The sequence below is a fragment of the Dromiciops gliroides genome, chromosome 1, assembly GCF_019393635.1.
Source record: "Dromiciops gliroides isolate mDroGli1 chromosome 1, mDroGli1.pri, whole genome shotgun sequence".
Taxonomy (NCBI): domain Eukaryota; kingdom Metazoa; phylum Chordata; class Mammalia; order Microbiotheria; family Microbiotheriidae; genus Dromiciops; species Dromiciops gliroides.
In genome coordinates this window covers 626351323-626372000 of record NC_057861.1, presented here as the reverse complement: position 1 = coordinate 626372000, position 20678 = coordinate 626351323, and the positions used below count along the sequence as shown (strand labels likewise).

The 20678-nt window shown below is 43.1% G+C and overlaps 2 protein-coding genes and 1 non-coding gene across 8 annotated transcripts in view; 2 read left to right on the top strand and 1 right to left on the bottom strand.

The window, feature by feature from the left end:
- Positions 1–5857, top strand: part of CIAO3 (cytosolic iron-sulfur assembly component 3) — a 30572-nt gene extending 24715 nt beyond the window's left edge. Inside the window, exons 9-11 of the mRNA XM_044003150.1 lie at positions 1967–2104; positions 3990–4147; positions 4686–5857. Of these exons, the coding sequence (XP_043859085.1) occupies positions 1967–2104; positions 3990–4147; positions 4686–4924 (535 nt within the window). The 3' untranslated portion in view covers positions 4925–5857. The remainder of the gene's footprint in view (positions 1–1966; positions 2105–3989; positions 4148–4685) is intronic.
- The window catches only part of HAGHL (hydroxyacylglutathione hydrolase like), a 41912-nt gene that overhangs the window by 999 nt on the left and 20235 nt on the right, over positions 1–20678 (bottom strand). For 2 of the 6 annotated variants that reach the window (XM_044003159.1, XM_044003165.1), the window contains exons 5-9: positions 19423–19531; positions 19026–19129; positions 17278–17379; positions 14732–14811; positions 6815–7390 (exon numbers count right to left, since the gene is read on the bottom strand). In XM_044003159.1, coding sequence (XP_043859094.1) covers positions 7225–7390; positions 14732–14811; positions 17278–17379; positions 19026–19129; positions 19423–19531 — 561 coding nt within the window. In that variant the 3' untranslated portion in view covers positions 6815–7224. Of the gene's footprint in view, positions 1–7; positions 188–6814; positions 7391–10255; positions 10788–14731; positions 14812–17277; positions 17380–19025; positions 19130–19422; positions 19532–20678 lie in introns of those variants that run through there. The other 4 variants (XM_044003175.1, XM_044003177.1, XM_044003181.1 and 1 more) reach the window with 4 other exon arrangements.
- LOC122737658 lies at positions 1170–1273 on the top strand. Its single transcript, XR_006354467.1, has one exon. It is a non-coding gene; the product is annotated as a U6 spliceosomal RNA (small nuclear RNA).

Genomic DNA, 20678 nt, shown 5'->3' with positions numbered 1-20678 from the left:
ACATCTTTTGCTTCTGGCATAGAAACTTCAGTGCTGACCAAGGAGAAGGGCAGCCTTGGTTTCTGCACAGCTGTTCCAACAGTGACAGCTTTCTAATTAACCTCCTGTACAAATCCATCGTCGTATTCCACATTGAATTTGTTGTTTCCGCTGAGTAGGCCTGAGACCTAAATAGAGGCTCGTATACCTGTAAACAAATGAATGAAATGAAATTCTATCCATGTGGCTGTGGAACATGGAATTCTCTTGGCATGTCTTTAGCAAGAATTTGTTCTTAATTTGCTCTAAAGTTTCTGTAGAACTGATTTAAGGACCAGGAACAAGTTACAGGTGAGGTCAAGGCTTTGTTCCTTCTTAAAATAATCTCATGAGAGGCAGCATAGAATTAGTAGATAGTAGGGAAAGAGATAAAGCCAGAAGACATGAGTCTCAGCACTGACGCCAGCTGTGGAACTGTGGGAAAATCACCTAGCCTCCCTGAGCCTCAATTACTTCATCTGTCAAGTGGAGATAATTCTTGCACTACCTACTTTAGGACTGGTATGAGGACAGTGCTTCACAAGCCTTATAAATTGATATAAAGCTTTGTACTATACCCCAATGGCAGCTGCTGTCAAGTAATGAATTTGCACATGGGATGACTACTCAAAGCACTTTTTTGGTTTTGTAAATAAGCACCAAAACTATCAGAATACAACCACTTTTCACCAGCTTGCATTCTCCTAAAGATGCTCATGGGATTAATAAAATCAGTGATGTCTGAATTCATTTCTTCCTGCCTGATATAGTGAGCCACTATTTTAAAATACATTTTACTGGTATCTTTTACTTTTACATCATCCTCATTCCTGAATATGCCCTTAGCCTGCCAGCCATCCCTTGTGACAAAGAATAAAAATAGAAAAAAAAAACAGTTCAGCACATCTAACCAGCACTTCAGTCATGTCTAACAGTATATGCAGTATTCCACACCCATTATCCCTGACCTGTGGAAAGAAGGGAGAGATTAATATTCTCAACTCTCTTCTGGGACCAGCCTTAACTTCATCTTCACAAGCATTTAAATCCTAATATTAGATGCACCTTGGTCATTACCAGGGAGTCAGAAAAGAAAACATTTTGTTTGGCACCTGTAGCACATACTTGTTGGATCAAGTTTTTTATCTCATGTACTTGCTTCAGCAGCACATATACTAAAATTGAAACAATACGGAGATTAGCATGGTCCCCGCTCAAGGATGACACACAAATTCGTGAAGTTTTTTATCTCATTCCAGAGGAGAGTGGGACAGAGTACATAGAACCCTATCCATGCAGGATTTGATATGGAAATGGGCCTATTGATTTTGTACCCCAAGCACAGAAGTACCATGTGCAGTAAGCCTGGCCCCATAGGCCTCAGTGGGCTGCTGAAGTTGAATGGCCTGAATGTAACATGATGAACCAAGGGAAAGCCTCACTTCATTTCTTGCACCAGTGCACATATGCCTATCTCCCTGCATAATGTGATAAAAGGGTAATGATCCGACTGAGCCATTCCCAGATTGTAGTATTAAAGTGCAGTGTCTTTGTTCCCCCAGTACATTAGACACAAAAAGGCTTTTGTGCTTCCAGTGTGTCCTATAATGAATTTCCCCAGAAACGTGCTGTTGCCATTTATGAATGTCCTTTATGCTACATGTTCACTGTTACTAGGGCAAAAATTCCATTGTCAGCAAATGAGCCCATGGTTAGGAATTCCATAAGCACTGCACCTGTGTGCCACAGAGATTCTTCTGCAGGGATATAATGCTGCTGTCAGACTCCTGGGAGCTGCTGATTTCCACAGGACCCACCCTGGAAGGAGCAGCAGGGTGATGGAGAAAAACCTTTTCCTTGTTATCAGTCAATGGATTCTCTGCCCAAATACCCATCCATCCATCCATCTCGTCGAGCTGGTCATTCTCTCTCCTGTCCTCTCCCCCAGGTTTAGCTGTGTTTCTGGAGAGGAGCTCCTCGGCCACCACGGAGGTGGGTCTGGTGGTTATTTAGAGCACATATTCCGATACGCTGCCCAAGAACTCTTTGGAATCCAGGTGGATGAAATCACCTACAAACCTCTGAAGTAAGGCCTTTCGACTACTGTGTTCATGCCACATAACTGAATGTGTTAAATAGCCGGCAACAATTAGTCAGTAAATAAGCATTCATTCAGCACCTCCTACATGGCAAGGGTTGTGCTAGGGGCTGGGAATACAAACACAAACTACCTGTCCTCGAGGAGCTGAAGCTGTAGGAGACATATACAGCTTACACACACGCACAAGTGAATGCAAACTAGATATGAGATAATTTAGTGGGCAATTGTGGGAAGCAGGGAGAAATCAGGGAAGGCCTTATGGAGGAGGTGGCATTTTAACCGAGCTTTGAAGGAAACTAGAGATTCTGAGAGGTGGAATTGAGGAAATTCACTCCAGACATGGAAGACAGCCTTACAAAGGTGGGAGGGCATGTGCTATATGTGAGAAACAGCCAATTCTGAGACCAGTTTGACTGACCAAAAATAGCATAGGAAAGTCATGTGTAATAAGCAGGAAAGATAGGCTGGAACCAGGTTGTGAATGGTTTTACGTGACTAATGGAGGAGTTTGCTTTTGATTCTAGAGGTAAAAGGTAACCACTGGAGTTGATTGAATAATGGGGCTGAGAGGGTTCTCATAATCTGGCCTGCAGTATAAGCTTGGCAGCTCTATAGAGGATGGATTAGAGCAGGGAGGGAAGAGGTCATGAAGGGTGAACTAGAGTGCAGCGGGTGGGGTGAAAGATGCTGTGGAGGTAGAACTTCCAAGATTCGACAACTGATTGGATTTTTAGGATGGACGAGAGTAAAGAATCAGATGACTCCAAGGTAGTGACTCTGGATGACTGGAAGAGTGATAGGACTCTCAACAGATAGGGAAATTCAAAAGATGGATGGGATTAGGAGAAAAGATTTTGAGTTGTTTTAGACATGTTCAGTTTAAGAAGCCTGGTGGACATTCATTTTGAAATGCCCGACAGTTGGTGATGAGTACTGAAGTTCAGGAAAGAGAGCAGGGCTGGATATATAGATTTGGGAGTCATCTGCTTAGAGAGAAGTCATCAAGAGAGTGTAAATATAAAGAGAAAAGAGGACAGAATGAAGGATGCCCACAAGTAGGGAGACAGTGTGTAAGGCGAATGACAATCCAGCAAGAGAGACTGATGTGTGGTCAGACGAGTAAAAAAAGAGAGCAGTGTCTCAGAAACACAGAAAGGTCCCAGAAAGGGTGGTCAGCAGTGTTAAATACTGCAGAAAAGGATAAGGATTGAAAAGAGGCTATCAAATGTGTCAGTTAAGAGATCATTGATAACTGGAGAGAGCAGTTCCAATTCTGTGCTGAGGCCAGAAGCCAATTTGCAAAGGACCAAGACCTGAGTAGGATGAAATGAAGTAGAGACAATAAATATAGGCTGCTTTCCCCAGGAGTTTGATGATAGTTTGAAAAGATAGCAGCCAAAATTGGCATCCTCCTCTGACTGTTCACTTAAATCAGCCTGTGTGGCATGCCCCTCTCCTTTCCTTTTCTTCAGGGTTTGCTTTGTAACTTTGCAATTTGTCACAGCTTGCTGCCAAGAGAAGAGATGAGGACTCTTGATAATTACTTTGTTACCTTCTTTAGTACAAAGCAGGGCCAATTCTTCTATATCAGCCAGCTCTTCTCTGTTGTCGTGCCTTCCTGGGTCCAATTTTCTACTTGGTCTAATTCTAATCATTCCACATCTGCTAAGGGCATAGAGCATAAATGTTATAGGATACAATCCCAGACCTTGGGAGTTTGTACCTTTTTGAAAAGCTACAGGTTGCCTCATTTCCTTATAAATCTGCCAAGTCCCTATGCCCCAACTGTGCAGAAGATGGAATGTTCTGTGTGTAAACATAATTAATCACAAAGTTTCTTACATTCTTACATTTTCTCCTCTCATCTCAGAAACAAAGATTTCCAAGAAGTGACACTAGAAAGAGATGGTACAGTTCTACTTCACTTTGCGTTGGCATATGGATTTAGAAACATTCAGAACTTAGTGCAGAAACTCAAGAGAGGAAAGTCTCCATATCATTACGTGGAAGTCATGGCTTGTCCATCAGGTAAAAGATTAAGTTTTACCTCTAACTGGCTAGCATAGCAATTGTACCGGCTCTTCAAAACCTAATGATTTCTTATACAAACGTATAAATTTGCAGAAATTAACTTTGAGGAAGGTAGTAGGGAATAGTGGAATCTGACTTTAGTTGGTAGGACTGTGCCTTTCACAATGACCAGTAGGGGGCAGCAGCAAAGTACTGCTGATCCAGTACTGCTTACCAGAGTGTTGACCAAACCAATGGTGTTTATCCTGACCCTTCCAGAGCCCCAAAAGAACAGAGTTGAGGCCTTTTCTTCATGCTCTGTTCTTTTGGGGAAAGAATAAGGTGAGGGAGTATTAGCTAGTCTAAATCAGTCCCTGATAATTTTGAGACTTTATTTCACCTTCTTTTTCCCCATATCATCTTTATTTTACCCTGTAGTATCAAGCCCATACCTTTGTAGTTCTGAATAACTTTTCAGTTGCTATAATTGCTTCTTCTAGTGTCTTTAGAGTTGAACATCTCACTCCAAATTCATGAGCTTTTCTTTTGTATTTAGGTTGTTTAAATGGTGGTGGTCAGATCAAAGCAGAAGCTGTATCCAGTAAGGACCTTCTCCAACAAGTTGAAAAGCTGTATGAGATGGTTAGGACTGTAATGCCTGAGACAAGTTCAGAAATTAAGGAATTATATCAACAGTGGCTTAAAGGGGAAGACTCCAAAGAAGCTAGGAAAACATTGCATACACAGTATCATGCTATAGAGAAGATGAGCACTGGATTTAACATTAAGTGGTAGAGAGGCAGCGTGTCCAGCATGCAATTTCTGCTGAATGGATAATAACACTGTGAAAATCAAAGGCTGCTGAAGTTAACTGAGTTCAGCCCCACCAGAAGAAATTCCAATAAAGCCATCACTCCAACGGCTCACTAAGAAAAACAAACTGCAAGACTATTCCTGGATCAAGTATTAGAGCTATATTGGGGCAAAGGGGCTATCAGATAGAAATAGAAACCAAGTTAAAAGATGGGTTTCTGGTTGGATGGGACAGAAGGCATTTTTACATTATATTTTATCTGCCCTAGAGTTTTAACCAAGGAGATTAAAAACTCTAGACTCTCTCCCCTCTCTGGTCTCACCACCACCACCACCACCACCACCACCACCACCACCACCCCACCCCCTCCACATACACCACCACCCCAACACCCATTCAATCTAGTCTTCATATAAGTGATTTTGTAAACACTTCCATGTATTATGTGACTTGAGTTTCTGTCACCAGGATCTAAGAACCCTTGATCTCTTTAGGTGTTTGTCTCTATTATTTTTACACAGGTGTTATGAAATTTTTCAATAATTCAATGGTGCTAGTATCATTTTTTAAAATTAGATCACTAGCTGATTGCCCCCAGATATTAAGATTTTGCAAAGCAAAATGTGAGTCTTAAGTCATCCCCTGAAGATACTTGTGGATTGGGGAAAATGAAAGTACCAGTTGCAACTGAGATTGTCTTGACAAGAATCTAGCCCTAATTCCTTGGTGTTATCAGTCATGTTACAGAATTTTGGATTAAAGTCATTTTCTTAGTCAAATGATAAAACTGCAAACCACCTGGGATGAGAACAAATGGCATCTTCAGGTACTTAGGTTCAATGTGTCAAGCATCTAACCCACTCAGATGCCTTAAGAATTCATCTGTGTGCTGCTGTCTCAGGTAAAGCATAGTATTTATTTTTTACAATGCTTCAATGATGCCTATAGTCATTAGAATCTCTTTTCCTTGTTATGTAATTATGTTCTAAAATCTGTGTCTTGATTTAATGAGCAATATTAAAACTCAGCCCCTGGCATTTTTCCATTTCCTTGTTGTGAGCCTCTTGTTTCATTGTCAAGGTTCTGACTATAACATGGATGAGGTGAAGGCCTCTAAACTGGGGCTTCTGTACAGCAGGTCAGGCTGAACCATGACTCAATTACTGTACAGTTTTGTGGGTTTTTTTAGCTATGAGAAAGCCACTCAACACTTCTAAAGGATAAGTTCCTCCCTCTGACATTTTCTTCAAATTAAAAAAAGCTTTTTCTAAGCTTTATTTGAAAAAAAACCCACCATTCCTAAAAATAAATAGGTTCTGCACAGTAACAAGAAAATGGTTGTGAGCTCTCACAGTGCTATTAAGCAGCTTTTTAAAATCAACTTGGCTTCTAGATTCCATTTTCCAAAATGGGTTTTATTTCCACAGACTTGCTTTACATATGCAGGTGTAATCATGATATATAAGGAAAGGTTATAGCCCGTGATATAAGACTAGATTTTAATGCCTCTTAGAAGAAAATATGGCTGAAGCTGAGTGTGATGGTACACACCTGTGGTCCCTGAGGCTGGAGAAACTGAGACTGGGGCAACATTTGAGTTGAGAAGTTCTGAGCTTCAGTGGGGCTAAAGCCAACCAATCAGGTGCATTCGGTCTGGCACCAGTTGGGTGAACTCCCAGGAGAAAAGGGCCACCAGGATGCCAAAGAAGGGGCAAACCAGCCCAGGTTGGAAAAAACAGCAGGTTAAACCGTCCATACCCCCTCAGTATTGGAATTGGACCCATGAGTGGACCCAAGAAAGAAAGAAGGGGAGAGAGAGGAAGAAAGAAGAGTGATAAATTAACAATAGGACAATAAACTTAGGGCTAGCGGAGATTTCAGAGAACATTTTAATTCAATCCCCTAATTTTACAGATGAAACTGAAAGCAGAATGACTTGCCCAATGTCAAACAGCCAGTAGGGGATGGAGCTAGGCCTCAAACCCAGGTCTTCTGATTCTAACTACAGGGTTCTCTCCCCTTTGAAATAATGCCACATCAGATTAAAATCACAGATAAACCACAGGAAGAAATGACTTAAGATTCCAAATCCATCTCCCAAGAAAATTGAAGATTCATCCCCAAAATCTTATCAGCAGTAGGCTAAAGTAAGGCCAGGAGAAGCTCTCCAAAGGATTAATTTAAAATAGGCAACATACTATTCTAGGATCCCTTCCCAGCTATAATGTTGCCAAATGTCAGGTGAGGCGGTTCCAACTTGAAAGTGCTGGTTTTCCTGACTTTATTTCTTTTGCACTAAAGAGCCCAAGAGGCCCCACTCTAGTGCAAGGACTGCTCGAGGGTCCAGTGGTTCTGCAGGTTTTTTGAAGTTGTCGTTTTCCGTGTGTAGAACTTTCATGACCTCCACTGGATCCTTTTTCCCAGTGTATTTCTGGACAGATTCTTCTCTACAATTAAAAGGTAGCTTTAATTCAGTAAGAATGTTAGATATATAAAATAATCCCATTGGAGTTCTGAAAGTGTTATGGTAGCAAACAAGACTGTGCACCCTGAAACACAATCCATATTCCTAGCATCTCTGAGAGAAATACAGATAATTAAGTAAACCAGGATTACTCACAAGGATCAGGGTGAGCAGCAGTATAGAAAGGCAGGATTTAACTCTGAGACTAGGAATTCACTAGTTTCTTCCATTGCTTGAGGTCATAGCCCTTGTTGGAATCACAAATTATCTAACCACTAATCAGCAGCCAGGCCCAATGTAACACTGGCTATCTGAGCCTCACAAATCTTAAACCTAGGATCTGTTTTACCCTAATCTAAATCTAAAATGGATATCACTCTTTAAATTTCATCTTACCAAATTCAGTTCTAGTCTATGGGTCAGCAAACTATAGCCACTCACCAAATCCAGCCCTGAGCCAAGGAGGGTTTAAAAATTTTAAATACATTAAAACCACAGACAAAAACCATTCACAGCTCATACAAAAACTGATAGTGGGCCACTATTTGCTGACCTCCATTCTAGCTGATCAAATGTTTTTGGAGCCTGATTCTGTCATCTAACCTGTTAACTATCCACCTGTTTTATGTCTTCTGCAAAATTCATGCATGCTGCCTCTACCATTATCTAAGTTGGTGATATAAATGTTAAGCAGTACAGGGCCAAAGACAGATTCCCTGGGGCACTTCACCAGACACCTCCCTCTCTGTTGATGTTGGAAATTAATGGCTACTTTTTTAATGGCTCCTTTTTGGACCCAATCATTCAACTGGTTCTGAAATCACCAAACCTACATGCCTCTCTTAACCATAAGAATAGCATGCGATTCTATCAAATATCTTCCTGAAATTCAAGCAAACTGACTAGTCCAGTAGACAAGGGTATAAGGACATTACTTCCCCTTACCTACAAGTCTAATCAAAGAAAATGATGTTTGATATGTTCTTGAAGTCATGCTGGTTTATTATCATGGCTTTCTTTTCTAGATGTTCACTCAATGTCTCTTTTCAAAATATGTTCTAGAATTTTGCCAGGAATTGAAATCAAACTCTTTTGCCTAATTTGTTGACTCTTTTCTTCTTCATTTCAAAATCCATCCTCTTCCATTCACCACAGTTTTACAGAGATCACTGGCAGTGGAACAGCAATTACATCCAAAAGTTCTTTTACAGTACCCTGGTATTCATCTGGTCCCGGGGATTTGAACTCATCAAAAGCAGCTAGGTGCTCTTTCACTATCTCCTTATCTTGAGTTTCAACTCCCTATGAGCCATTTTTGTTTTGTCCTTTCCAGGCCAAAGATATTCCTCTTGGAAGAAAATTAAAAGTTGTGTAGCTCCGTGTTGTCTTCCATCATCATTGCTATTTATCCATCATCCCATCCACCCTGGCAGCAGCAGGCTTATTCCTTCTTTGATCCTCTTGTTTTCTTCAATATAGGTTTTTAAAAAAACTCGCCCCATTTTGTTCTCATTAGTTTTCCTCACCAACCTCTCCACCCGTTCCAAGCTTTAACATGACTGATACTATTCTCATAGAACAGTGCCACACTTTCATATTCATCTTCTGTCTAGGTATCCACAGTGGTCTCTTTGGACAACTGTACCCTCTATTCCTCAATAGAATTACTTCCAGGGGGCAGCTAGGTGGCACAGTGGATAAAGCATGGGCCTTAGATTCACAAGGACCCGAGTTCAAATCCAGCCTCAGACACTTGACATGTAGGAGCTGTGTGACCCTGGGCAAGTCACTTAACCCCCACTGCCCCACAAAAAAAAAAAAAAAATTTTTTAACTGAATTGCTTCCACTTCCATTTTAAGAATTTCATTCTGGAGCCATCCCTCTTAGCCTGACTTACCATGTAGAATTTTAGTGCATGAAATCCCACCTATCCTTTCTCTGCATCCTTTGAAATCTGAACTCCCAAACTTTAAGATACATCACACTCTGTCCAATTTACCCTCCTAAGATTAAGTGATCACTTTCCCACCTCCCCCCACCCAATAAGTTTCTCATTATTTCTATTCAGTGGCCAGTTGTTCCTTGTTGGTGAAAATCAGGTCCAGAAAAGAAGTTACCATTGTTTCTGCCAACCTTTGAAGAATGGAATTATCATTAAGGAACATCAAAAGATTATTAGTTGCTCTCCCAGCAGAACTGAAGTGTCCTGTTGCTTCTATATCATGCCTGTGTGCCAAGCATATAACCAGTTTCCTGAACTCATCTATTTCCTCTTTCTGTCCAGGTGGTCTACAGTCCACCACCCATGACAATATTGTTCATATTTCTGTTCTTTCCCTAAATGTGCTCCTTGCCAATTCTCCTGATTCTGATGCCTGGATTTCCTCAGAGGAACATATCTTCCTTAGGTACATCACTACTCTGCTCCTCCTTTTGCCTATCCTATTTCTTTTGGATAAAGGACAGCTTTCCAGAACCATATTCTGTTGGTGAGTTCCGTCCCACCAAATTCCAGTGATACATACAAAGACAAATTTAACTCTTTACCTTGTTTGTTACCCTTGTCCTGTGCATTTGTGTATCAGTATTTGATGCCATGAGTGTAATTTTATTTTTATTGTAAAATCCTAAGTAACCTCCACTGCTACTTTTCATTCGCTGGAGTTACTCTCCATGGTATCTAGCTTGGTGAATATACACATACAGTTCACTTTTTTTTGTTTTGGGGTTTTTTTTTGTGGGACAATGAAGGTTAAGTGACTTGCCCAGGGTCACACAGCTAGTGTCAAGTGTCTGAGGTCGGATATGAACTCAAGTTCTCCGGACTCCAGGGCCAGTGCTCTATCCACTGTGCCACCTAGCTGCCCCCTACAGTTCACTTTTGATTAGATTTGTAATACTACAAACAAATACATTTTTCCAGTTTTTTTTAGGTACACTCCATCCCTGGCCAACAGGATGTCACCTCTACATTTTAAGCTGCATTCCAGAAATCTAAATCCCCTCCTCAGACATCTCTTAACCAGCCTTTTGCTTCCCAAATCTGCCTTTCTCTTCTGAAGCCCCTGCCTTTAGTCAGCAGCATGGAAAAAAATACCTCCAAGCCCTCAAGTTTTCAGTTTCTTAACCAAGATTGCATAATCCTTAACAATGCTTTCTCAATTCCTTTTGGCAATATCACTTTTGCCCTGTCATTCATAAGAAGCAGGCAGTAATCAGGCTTGACAAGTCTTCAGAGGTTCTTGGTCACATCCTAGAACACATGCCTCAGGAAGACAGAAGACTTCTGTATTATTATTGTCAGGAAGACAACTGAGTGGCCTCGTCAGCATCTCTTCTTCCTCTGACCCTTACTGGATTGTCTTTCACCTAATGGTACCTATGGAAACACATCATGATTCCATGAATGACAAGCAGCTGCTTCCTCCTCAGAGGAGAACCTCTTTGGGAAGAATCCCATACCTAACATCAGTATAAGAAGACTGAAATAGCTCCAAAACTTATCATTCCTGCCTTGGAAACTGCTAGGCCTGTAAAAACTCAGCTTGGTCCCCACTTCCAGTGCTTCTTCCCCTCCTTCCTAATCTCTTCTCTTTGCAATAAGTAGTAGAGCACTCCTCTAAAGTCAGATGCTGATAAAAACACAAAGGAAAGTGGGCACAAGGGCCTGAATAGGAGGGATGTGACTGCGTAGTACTTCACAGACAAAAAAAACCTGGTGCAGTGGGGAGGGGAGGGATGATGCACCTTACCGTGGTGAACAACAGAACAAATGTGATCTTTAACTTCATTAAGAAAAGCCTAGTGTCCTGTTGTCTACCAGGTCACGCTCTACAAGGACTACTATGTCCATTTTTTGGGGGGGGGCAATGAGGATTAAGTGACTTGCCCAGGGTCACACAGCTAGTAAGTGTCAAGTGTCTGAGGTCACATTTGAACTCAGGTCCTCCTGAATCCAAGGCCAATGCTTTATCCACTATGCCACCTAACAGCCTACTATGTCCATTTTTGAACACCGTATCTTTGCAAGGAAACAGACAAACTGAAGTACATCTTGAAGAAGAAACTGGCTGCTGGAGTGGAAATGATGGGAACCTTGGGGTGAAACGACCACACTACCTTAGAATTTGTAATAATTAATAATAACAATAGCTAGTATTTATATACTGCCATGTAGGTTTACAAAGGTCTTTAAAATATTATCTCACATCATCCTCACAACAGCCCTGCAAGGGAAGTGCTACTATTATCTTCATTTTATAGATCAGGAAACAGAGACAGACAGAAGTGAAGTGACTTGCCCAGGATCACACAGCTAGTGTCTGAGACTGGATTTGAACTCAGGTTTTCCTGACACCAGCACTGGACCTACCTAGCTGCCCATGTTAAAGAATAAAGCTGAGCATCTAATTTTGGGAGTGCAGATATCAAAGAGTTCTAGAAATGACAGAATGCCACAGACTAATATGCTGCAAAGGAATGCAGTCCTGGAGGAACTGGAAGCTCTTGAGAATGAAATTCTGCTGAAAAAGAGAAGCAATTTCAATGAGGAGGGAAAAGGGTAGTGGTCTAAAAGGACTGATGTAACCGACTAGCTTCATAATTTTTTAAAAAACACATAGAGGGGGGGCAGCTAGGTGGCACAGTGGATAAAGCACCGGCCCTGGATTCAGGAGGACCTGAGTTCAAAGTCAGCCTCAGACTTACTAGCTGTGTGACCCTGGGCAGGTCACTTAACCCCCATTGCCCGGAAAAAAAAAAAAACCAACACAAAGGGGCAGCTAGGTGGCACAGTGGATAAAGCACTGGCCTTGGATTCAGGAGGACCTGAGTTCAAATCCGACCTCAGACACTTGACACTTACTAGCTGTGTGACACTGGGCAAGTCACATAACCCCAACTGCCTCACCAAAATAAAAACAAATAAACAAATAAAAACCACATAGAAACTATGAAAGCATGGTCAACTAATAGAAGATAAAACAGAAGTGTGGCATAGTGGATAGAGCACCGGCCCTGGAGTCAGGAGGACCTGAGTTCAAATCCGGCCTCAGACACTTAACACTTACTAGCTGTGTGACCCTGGGCAAGTCACTTAACCCCAATTGCCTCACTAAAAAAACAAAAAACAAAACAAAAATATATTTTTTTTGGTGAGGCAATTGGGGTTAAGTGACTTGCCCAGGGTCACACAGCTAGTAAGTGTTAAGTGTCTGAGGCCGGATTTGAACTCAGGTCCTCCTGACTCCACGGCCGGTGCTCTATCCACTGCGCCACCTAGCTGACCCTTCAACTCAATCTTAAGAGAGTTTTCCTGGGTAAGTGATTTGCCCAAGGTCACACAGCCAGTATGTGTCAGAGTTGGGGCTTGAACCCTCATCTCACTTCCAAGACTAGCCTTCTTTTCACAACAATGCCTCTATACAACCTTAGGCTTCATTAAAAGATACATAGTAGGGGCAGCTAGGTGGCGCAATGGATAGAGCACCAGCCCTGGATTCAGGAGGACCTGAGTTCAAATCCAGCCTCAGACACTTGACACTAGCTGTGTGACCCTGGGCAAATCACTTAACCCCAATTGTCTCAAAAAAAAAAAAAAAGATACACAATGCCCAGGAAAGGGGAAGAAATAGTCCTGCTCTATCCTGCCCTCACTGGACAACATTTGGGATATGGTATTCAGTTCTTGGCATTACATTTTAGGAAGGATATAGATGAACTGGAAAGTGTCCAGGGGTATGCCCAACACGGTGACATGCCATGTGAGGACTGATTGAAAAATCTGTGGATGTTTACCCTGGGGAAGAGCTGGCCGGAAAGATAAAAAAAAAGAAGTAACAAGGACATAGACTTCCTAACAATTATTCTTCAGAAAATAGACAGGTGGATGGGAGTTATCATGAGGAGTTGAGTTTTACTAGAAGCATTCAAGTAAAGACTAAATGACCACTTATGGATGCTGTAGACTGAACTGGTACTTTGGGTTAGAAGTTGACCTAAGGGGGCAGCTAGGTGGCGCAGTGGATAGAGCACTGGCCCTGGATTCAGGAGGACCTGAGTTCAAATCCAGCCTCAGACACTTAACACTTACTAGCTGTGTGACCCTGGGCAAGTCACTTAACCCCAATTGCCTCACCAAAAAAAAAAAAAAAAAAAAGAAGTTGACCTAGGGGGGCAGCTAGGTGGCACAGTGGATAAAGCACTGGGCCTGGATTCAGGAGGACCTGAGTTCAAATCCAGCCTCAGACACTTGACACTTACTAGCTGTGTGACCCTGGGCAAGGCACTTAACCTTCATCACAAAAAAAAGAAGAAGAAGAAGTTGACCTAGAAAGCTCTAAAGGCCCTTCCATCTATGATGTAGAGAGCAAGGAAAAGGCCAAGAAGGGAAGAAGAGTATGGGCTCTGCTGAGTTTTCACAGACCTAATAGTTTCCTCAAAACACACCTCTCTCTGCTCTTTCTCATTTTACAATTCTGTAATTATTATCTTTCAGAGTTTAATGAACCCATTCATGACCAGTTCAGTTACCCAGGGAAAAGTCCACACATGTGGTAGAGCAGACCTTCAAGCAGCCCTTTATACCTAGAAATGGGTGAGCCCAACTGTCTCCAATACCAAGGACACTCCACTTGGTGCAACAAATGGTCCCATAAAGATGTCACTAAGTGGCCAAATTAGTGCCAAGGGAGGACTAAAGCCCTGAGGAAAAAGAGAGCCGAGCCACTTGCCACATGGCTCTCCTACTTGGAAGTCTTCTCATTCTAAGCATGCTATCTGTTCCAGGGTGGATTTTCTCACTCAACTACTATGCTGACATTCCTTGGCCCACAACAACCATGATGAAAACCCCTGAAACAAAAAATGTCATCATTGTCCCATGGGAGCTACACAGTTCTTAAACTAAAGACACAAGTTTGGGGTTTTTTTGGGTTTTTGTGGGACAATGGGGGTTAAGTGACTTGCCCAGGGTCACACAGCTAGTAAGTGTTAAGTGTCTGAGGCCAGATTTAAACTCAGGTCCTCCTGACTCCAGAGCCGGTGCTTTATCCACTGCGCCACCTAGCTGCCCCGACACAAGTATTTTTAAAAACAGGCTTTTAATGAAGATACCTGGTATTGGATTCTCAAATTCCAGCAGCCTCTGGACACCTAAGAGATGGGATGAAGGTAAAGCACCTTCCTACAACAGAAAGGCTCAGCTTGGGGGAGGGAAGTGGGACAATGGAAGAGGTCAGGATAGAGGACATGGGCATGTACACACATGGAATATGTTCCATATTACAGAGCTGAAACAAACCCAAGCAGCAGAAAGATACTTACTCTACTCTCAGGAAGGGGTTATAGTGAAACTCCTCTCCTAGGGTCGAAGGCACTGTGGGTATGTCGTCATCATCTCTAGCCTGAAACAATAACAGGTTCAGTGATGACTTTTCCCACGTGCCATATCACATTGAAGTTGTCATTTTAAAAAGCTAAAGCAAATTGCAGGCACAACACCAGTCACTGTAGACACTTTGTAAAGAATGCTCAGCTCGGGGCAGCTAGGTGGCGCAGTGGATAGAGCACCAGCCCTGGAGTCAGGAGGACCTGAGTTCAAATCCGGCCTCAGACACTTAACACTTACTAGCTGTGTGACCCTGGGCAACCCCAATTGCCTCACTAAAATTTTTTTTTTAAATGCTCAGCTCATCCTGCTAGTTTTCTGGCTTTCCTGCTAGCAGCTCCCTAGCAGCTTTGAGGAGAGCTGGAAATCCCAGCAACCTAAGCCTGGCCTCCAGTCCCTTCACAACACAACAGGCCCATGTCCAAGAGGAGAGGCTAGAAGGAATTAATGGCCATACTACCCCAGCCTTGATAGTGCCTGAAGGAAAGGACAATGAAAATGGCTAATGGGTCTAAGAAAGGCCTGGAAACATCCCTCACATCTAAGCAGCAGCAGATGAGGCTTATGAAACACCACTACTGTACCATAAACCCAATGTGATATAACAGAAATGTGCTAGGGGCTAAGTATGATATGAGGGCTAGTGTAGCTGCCCTCTAAGTGGATGAGCCAGCTCAACACACTAGCATTAGGGGGGAAAGCAAAAAGAATTGGCAGGGACCAGAGGATAGAAGAAGCAAAAGCCAACAGGGTAGAAGAAACTGAGATAAAGGAGCTGGGAATGATTTGAGGTCAAAAGTTCTAATGGGAAAAGACAAAGTAATCATCAAAAACACTGAAGGTACCAGCCCTGGAGTCAGGAGGACCCGAGTTCAAATCCAGCCTCAGATACCTAACACTTACTAGCTGTGTGACCCTAGGCAAGTCACTTAACCCCAACTGCCTCACCCCCCCCAAAAAAAAAAAAAACACTGAAGGAATGGGAGAAGTGAGAAAGAGCATAGGCCAGAGGTATCCTAGTAGTTGTGAATAATTATGAAATGTCGGGGTATACATATAAGCTGACATAAAACTTGTTAGTAATTAGCAAGATTTGAAAATTCTCTTTGCCAAAGCCCCTTATTAGGGCATGAAGGTGACCACAGGTTCTAAAAGGAGAGATGGAGATCAAGAAGTGGCTATAAGTGGGGCTCGCTGGGCAACTATGTCTACTATCCAAGGACCAAGCTATGGAGCCAAGTGCAAAGAGGCTCACCAGCAAGTGATTACTTTCTTCTACCACAACAACTCATTAAACTGCCTACTAAAGTCCCTAATGGAAGAGGGATTATAAAAAGCTCTTGTTGGTGCTCCCTCCCCTCTCCTCAGGGAGACAATATACAATGTATAAAGAGAGCATTTCTGTGTGGCACCAGGAAGGACTCTGCTTGGAATGTAAATTAGATTCTGTTGACTACCACAAGGAGGAAAACTTCAGCCACCAAAGCCATGACTTTGAAAGGGGCTTAAAATGGTGTTGGAGGTAATGGAGAACATCTATTGTGTCAGGTCATACAAAGGGAGAGACAGTCAGGACTATATGCCCTATTCCCTTGCCTTTCAAATGTCTAACAGTCATTAACATCCCTACTGTGTGCCAGCAGGCTCAGTGTACTAAGGAGGAGAAGAGGAAGGTATCCTCCACAGAAACTCCAGGTGAGAGAAAGCTGGTCCTAGTGAGCTGAGGAAACTCATTTCAATCTGGGTCATCATCTCCTGGCACTAAATGTCCATTAGTAATTACACAGAGAAGTTGGAGTGCCAGCCAAGCCGAGAAGGATGAGTTTGATTGAAAGCAAGAGCCCAAATGAATAGACTGACTAGGTCCTGGCAGTTTCTTTGCATGACCTTTCCTAGGTTTACATCCGGGTTCCTGATAGCACAGACCCAATAAAGCCCCTTCCTGTGAAGCATCAGGTTGCCAAGGGCCCCTGTCGCTGAAATGGAGCCAAACATTGCACTCAACACAGGAAGACAGGGAGGAACAACGACAAAACAATCCTTTATCCAGGTGTTCCTGAGATAGCTGTTGTTTTGCTTTATTTTTACAAAGTGAAAACGAGAGAGCTGAGATATACTGTTATTTGTTTCCCAGTGTCCCATGAAATAAAGACCTAAGGGAATTTGTCACTACCATCTCTGGGAAGCACTTCTAAAGTGTTTTTGCAAATAGCTTACATCTTTTAACTTGAGATTTCCAAAATCTAATTGACCAGCATGCCTCCTTTTTTAGGTATTTTGGTAAGTTTGGATAATAAAATGGGGTTGCTAGTTCTGACTTGTAAACACCAGAGGGGTACATTATATATAAAAAAAAATTTCTTTCCCTATTGCATTTTCTAAGTCCTCAGCTTCAAAGGGGGCTTACCCAATACTTTCACTTACTTCCTCCCAACAAAAGCCTTGATGCCCCATTTGTCTTCCCAAATTCTGTAATACTTACTCTGGCCCAAGCCAACTTTGTTTTCACGGTTTCATTATCAGGCTCCACCTTCAAAGCAAACTTGAGGTTCCTGACAGTATACTCATGCCCACAGAAGACTTTCTGCAAAGGGAAAGGAAAAGATGCTTGGAGTGCCACAGTGCCAACAGAAAGATGTTCCAAACCACTCCAGGAGTATGTTGAGCTGGGTCATCCATGCAGATAGACTGGGATTCCCCAAACCTTTTGTTGAACAACAACTATGAGTTTTCATCCCCACCAAATCTCTCCCCAGAATTGCTGCCATTGAACTTATCTGTTTCTCCTCCTTCCTGTTCCTCAGCTGGCTCTCTAGAACTGATGCCAGTTGTAGGAATATAGCGGGAAGAGAGAAAAGCCAAGGGCCTGGATAAATCACACACAGGATCAAAGTGGCAATATAGACTAAAACCCAAAACAAAAGTATTCCAGTCTTTAACCTTGTAGGTCTAGGGAACATTTTTGCCCTGTCTAAATCAATTGGCTTATTCCTGTTACAGATACCGAGCCCCTAACGGTGATCACAGATTGACCTCCAATCCTGGTCCCAGACTGAGCCCTAATCCTAGTCACAGACTGAATTCTGATTCTAATCTTTATCTCAACCTTAACCTTGCCAGTTATTCCCACCCCCACACCCAAAAAAGATTATTTTGTCTACAAGAGGAAACAGGTGAGAAAATATGGCTAGCTCAAGATAACCCATCTCCACTGCTGGAGACATGCTTCTGAGAACACATCCTACTAAGGAATTCAAAGAATGGTCCGGGGGAGGGCAGGGGGTGGGGGTGGGGGGGCCCAGCTAGGTGGTGCAGTGGATAAAGCACTGGCCCTGGAGTCGGGAGTACCTGAGTTCAAGTCCAGCCTCAGACACTTGACACTTACTAGCTGTGTGACCCTGGGCAAGTCACTTAACCCTCATTGCCCCGCCCCCCCCAAAAAATGGTTCAAAATATTTATAACATAAGGCAAAAGTTGTATGGGATATATATGAATATAACCAGCTGTTTGGTCTCCCAAGAAGGCTCCAACTTTGAGAAAGTAAGCAGAAAGGATTAAGTACATCACCAATCTTTGGCTAAGAAGTAGCATGCCTAGGTACAACCCAAGGCAGAAGAATGGATGTCAACCATTTACTTTGATTATGGGGAACAAGTGGGTTTTATACAGTCCCAGCAAGGTTTCAGACCTGGACGGGAAGGTCCCATACTGAAGCTATTTCATTCTCTTCATTCTTAATCTATGTAATGCATCCCCTGACACTCAGGGGCAAAGCACCCAGCTTCCAACTGTAGGCAGGCATTGAGTTGGCTAATCGAGCTAGATTCTCAGCTCTGTTTGCCTGCCACACCTGACAAACTTAAGTCATTTTCCCTTACTGACAAACCAGATGAATGCTATCACCCCACTAGATGAACTGACCCCTACAGATTTAGATTCTTGGCTCTCCTACCCCCTTACTTTCCCTGAGTGCCATAATGCAGGGTCCTTGGGACTAGTACTACAGTTCTATTCGTATCTTATCTCAGAGGCCTAGAAGCATCAGGTCCCAGTCAGGTTGTCATTAAGTAGGGTCAGAGGAACCAAGGAGAAAGACATCAGATAGCTCATCCCTAGCTCTATCTAAAGCCTCCCAAGGTGGAAGATTTAGGCTCTGGAGGAAAAAAATGTGGTAAGATGGTAAGAAGACAAGATGAGGGAATGGAAGCAAGCTAAGAGTGGATGCTCACAGTTTCCTTGGGCAGAGTCCCCAGTGTTTCATTGAGGCTCCGGTACATTTGTTCCGCTGTCCCCTCCAGGAGTCGACCACAACCACCGATGAACAAGGCATCGCCTGTTCAGGGAAGGAGGTTTGAAGTTCTTTCTAGGTGCCAGGGGAAAGGGACATCATGGAGAGTGACACAACACATAGGAAAGAGACACACAGCCACACACAAACCCAGATGGTAGGAGGTGGACAAAACTGTCATGCTATGTCTGCTGGAATGGTCCCATTGGGACAAGATACCCACATACATCAGGAAATGATGCCAACTACAATCCCAGGAGAAAACCAAAGTATTACCTCCCATTACTGCTCACCCTGGTTCCTAAGCCTGTGCAACACAAAGAAGCACCTCCAGGTACCTGAGAACACAGCTGGAGCATCTGGACAGTTGTCTTCCCACATGAAGTAACACATGTGGCCCAAGGTGTGGCCAGGTGTGAGCAAGCACCGCACACAGATGGCTCCAAACTGTAGAGGAAAGGGAAGGGCCAGGAAATTGCCTGGAGCCTTACTAGTTTTCCCTCCCCTTACCCTGTTACCCCCCACCCCAACCCCTGACCCAAGCTGTGTTTCCACATTGCCTGAGATAGTATCTGTAACCCCTATCCCACACCCTTCTTCCAGGTATGGTATCTCTCTCACTTTCATGGTAGGAGGCCAATGGGCAAGGACCAAATCCCAACACAGACCTAGGGCAGGGGAAAAGGGAAGACACTCAGCAGATAGGAATTAAGACTGAAACAAAAGTGTGTGACATCTGCACGCCTCACCTAGGATCACTGGCAGGTTTCTGAAGACAAACAGACTTGCTGGTATCATTCCCCCTAATTTCCAGAACCCATTCCACATAAAAGGGTAAACCATAAAGCCTTTGGTCTGGCTGGTCTTAAAACCCAGAATGTCAGAGTAGGGAGGTACTATAGGGATAATCTGGTCCAACTCCTTTGCTTTAATAAAGATAATGAGGCCCTTGTAGGTGTGAGTTATTCAAGATCACACCTCAAGTTAGTAGCAGATCTGAGACCCAGTACTATTCCCACTGTACCACACTGCCTCCAAATGAAATATTTATTTACAAGACCAAAGAGAGCTAGCTTTATCCTTGAAAACCCCCTTTCTATCCTGAGATCTGAGTCCCTCTTTAACAATGAGACTTCGCCAACTCATTACAAGGCTCAGTGATGCCCCTCCTGGCCACAGCTTAACTATCCAGGTCTGTCACTTGGCCTGGCCATCCCTAGCTGTCTCTTATTGCCACGTGGTTCTCCACAAAGGACAGAGAGAAGCACAGAAGAATAGAGAATCCACATGGTTTACCTAAGGTTACACAAGAAAATGTGAATAGCACCACGAGTTTCTGGCATCCAATCTAACCTTGGACAACTTGGTTATACCCTGATAGGCATCATGCCCTTGTTTTCCATGAGTAAATCCTATCTCCTCAAACAGACTGTGCTTCCCTTAACTGTGAAACTACAATGTTTGGATGTTTCTCACTAGGCATAGAATCTGGATCTCCCTCCTCTTTCTCCTTCTCATGTCTCTCTCACTCAATGTAGTGAAACTCAGAAATGGTGGTGGCTAAGGGGCTCAGCAGTGGCTGGCTTGTCCCTGC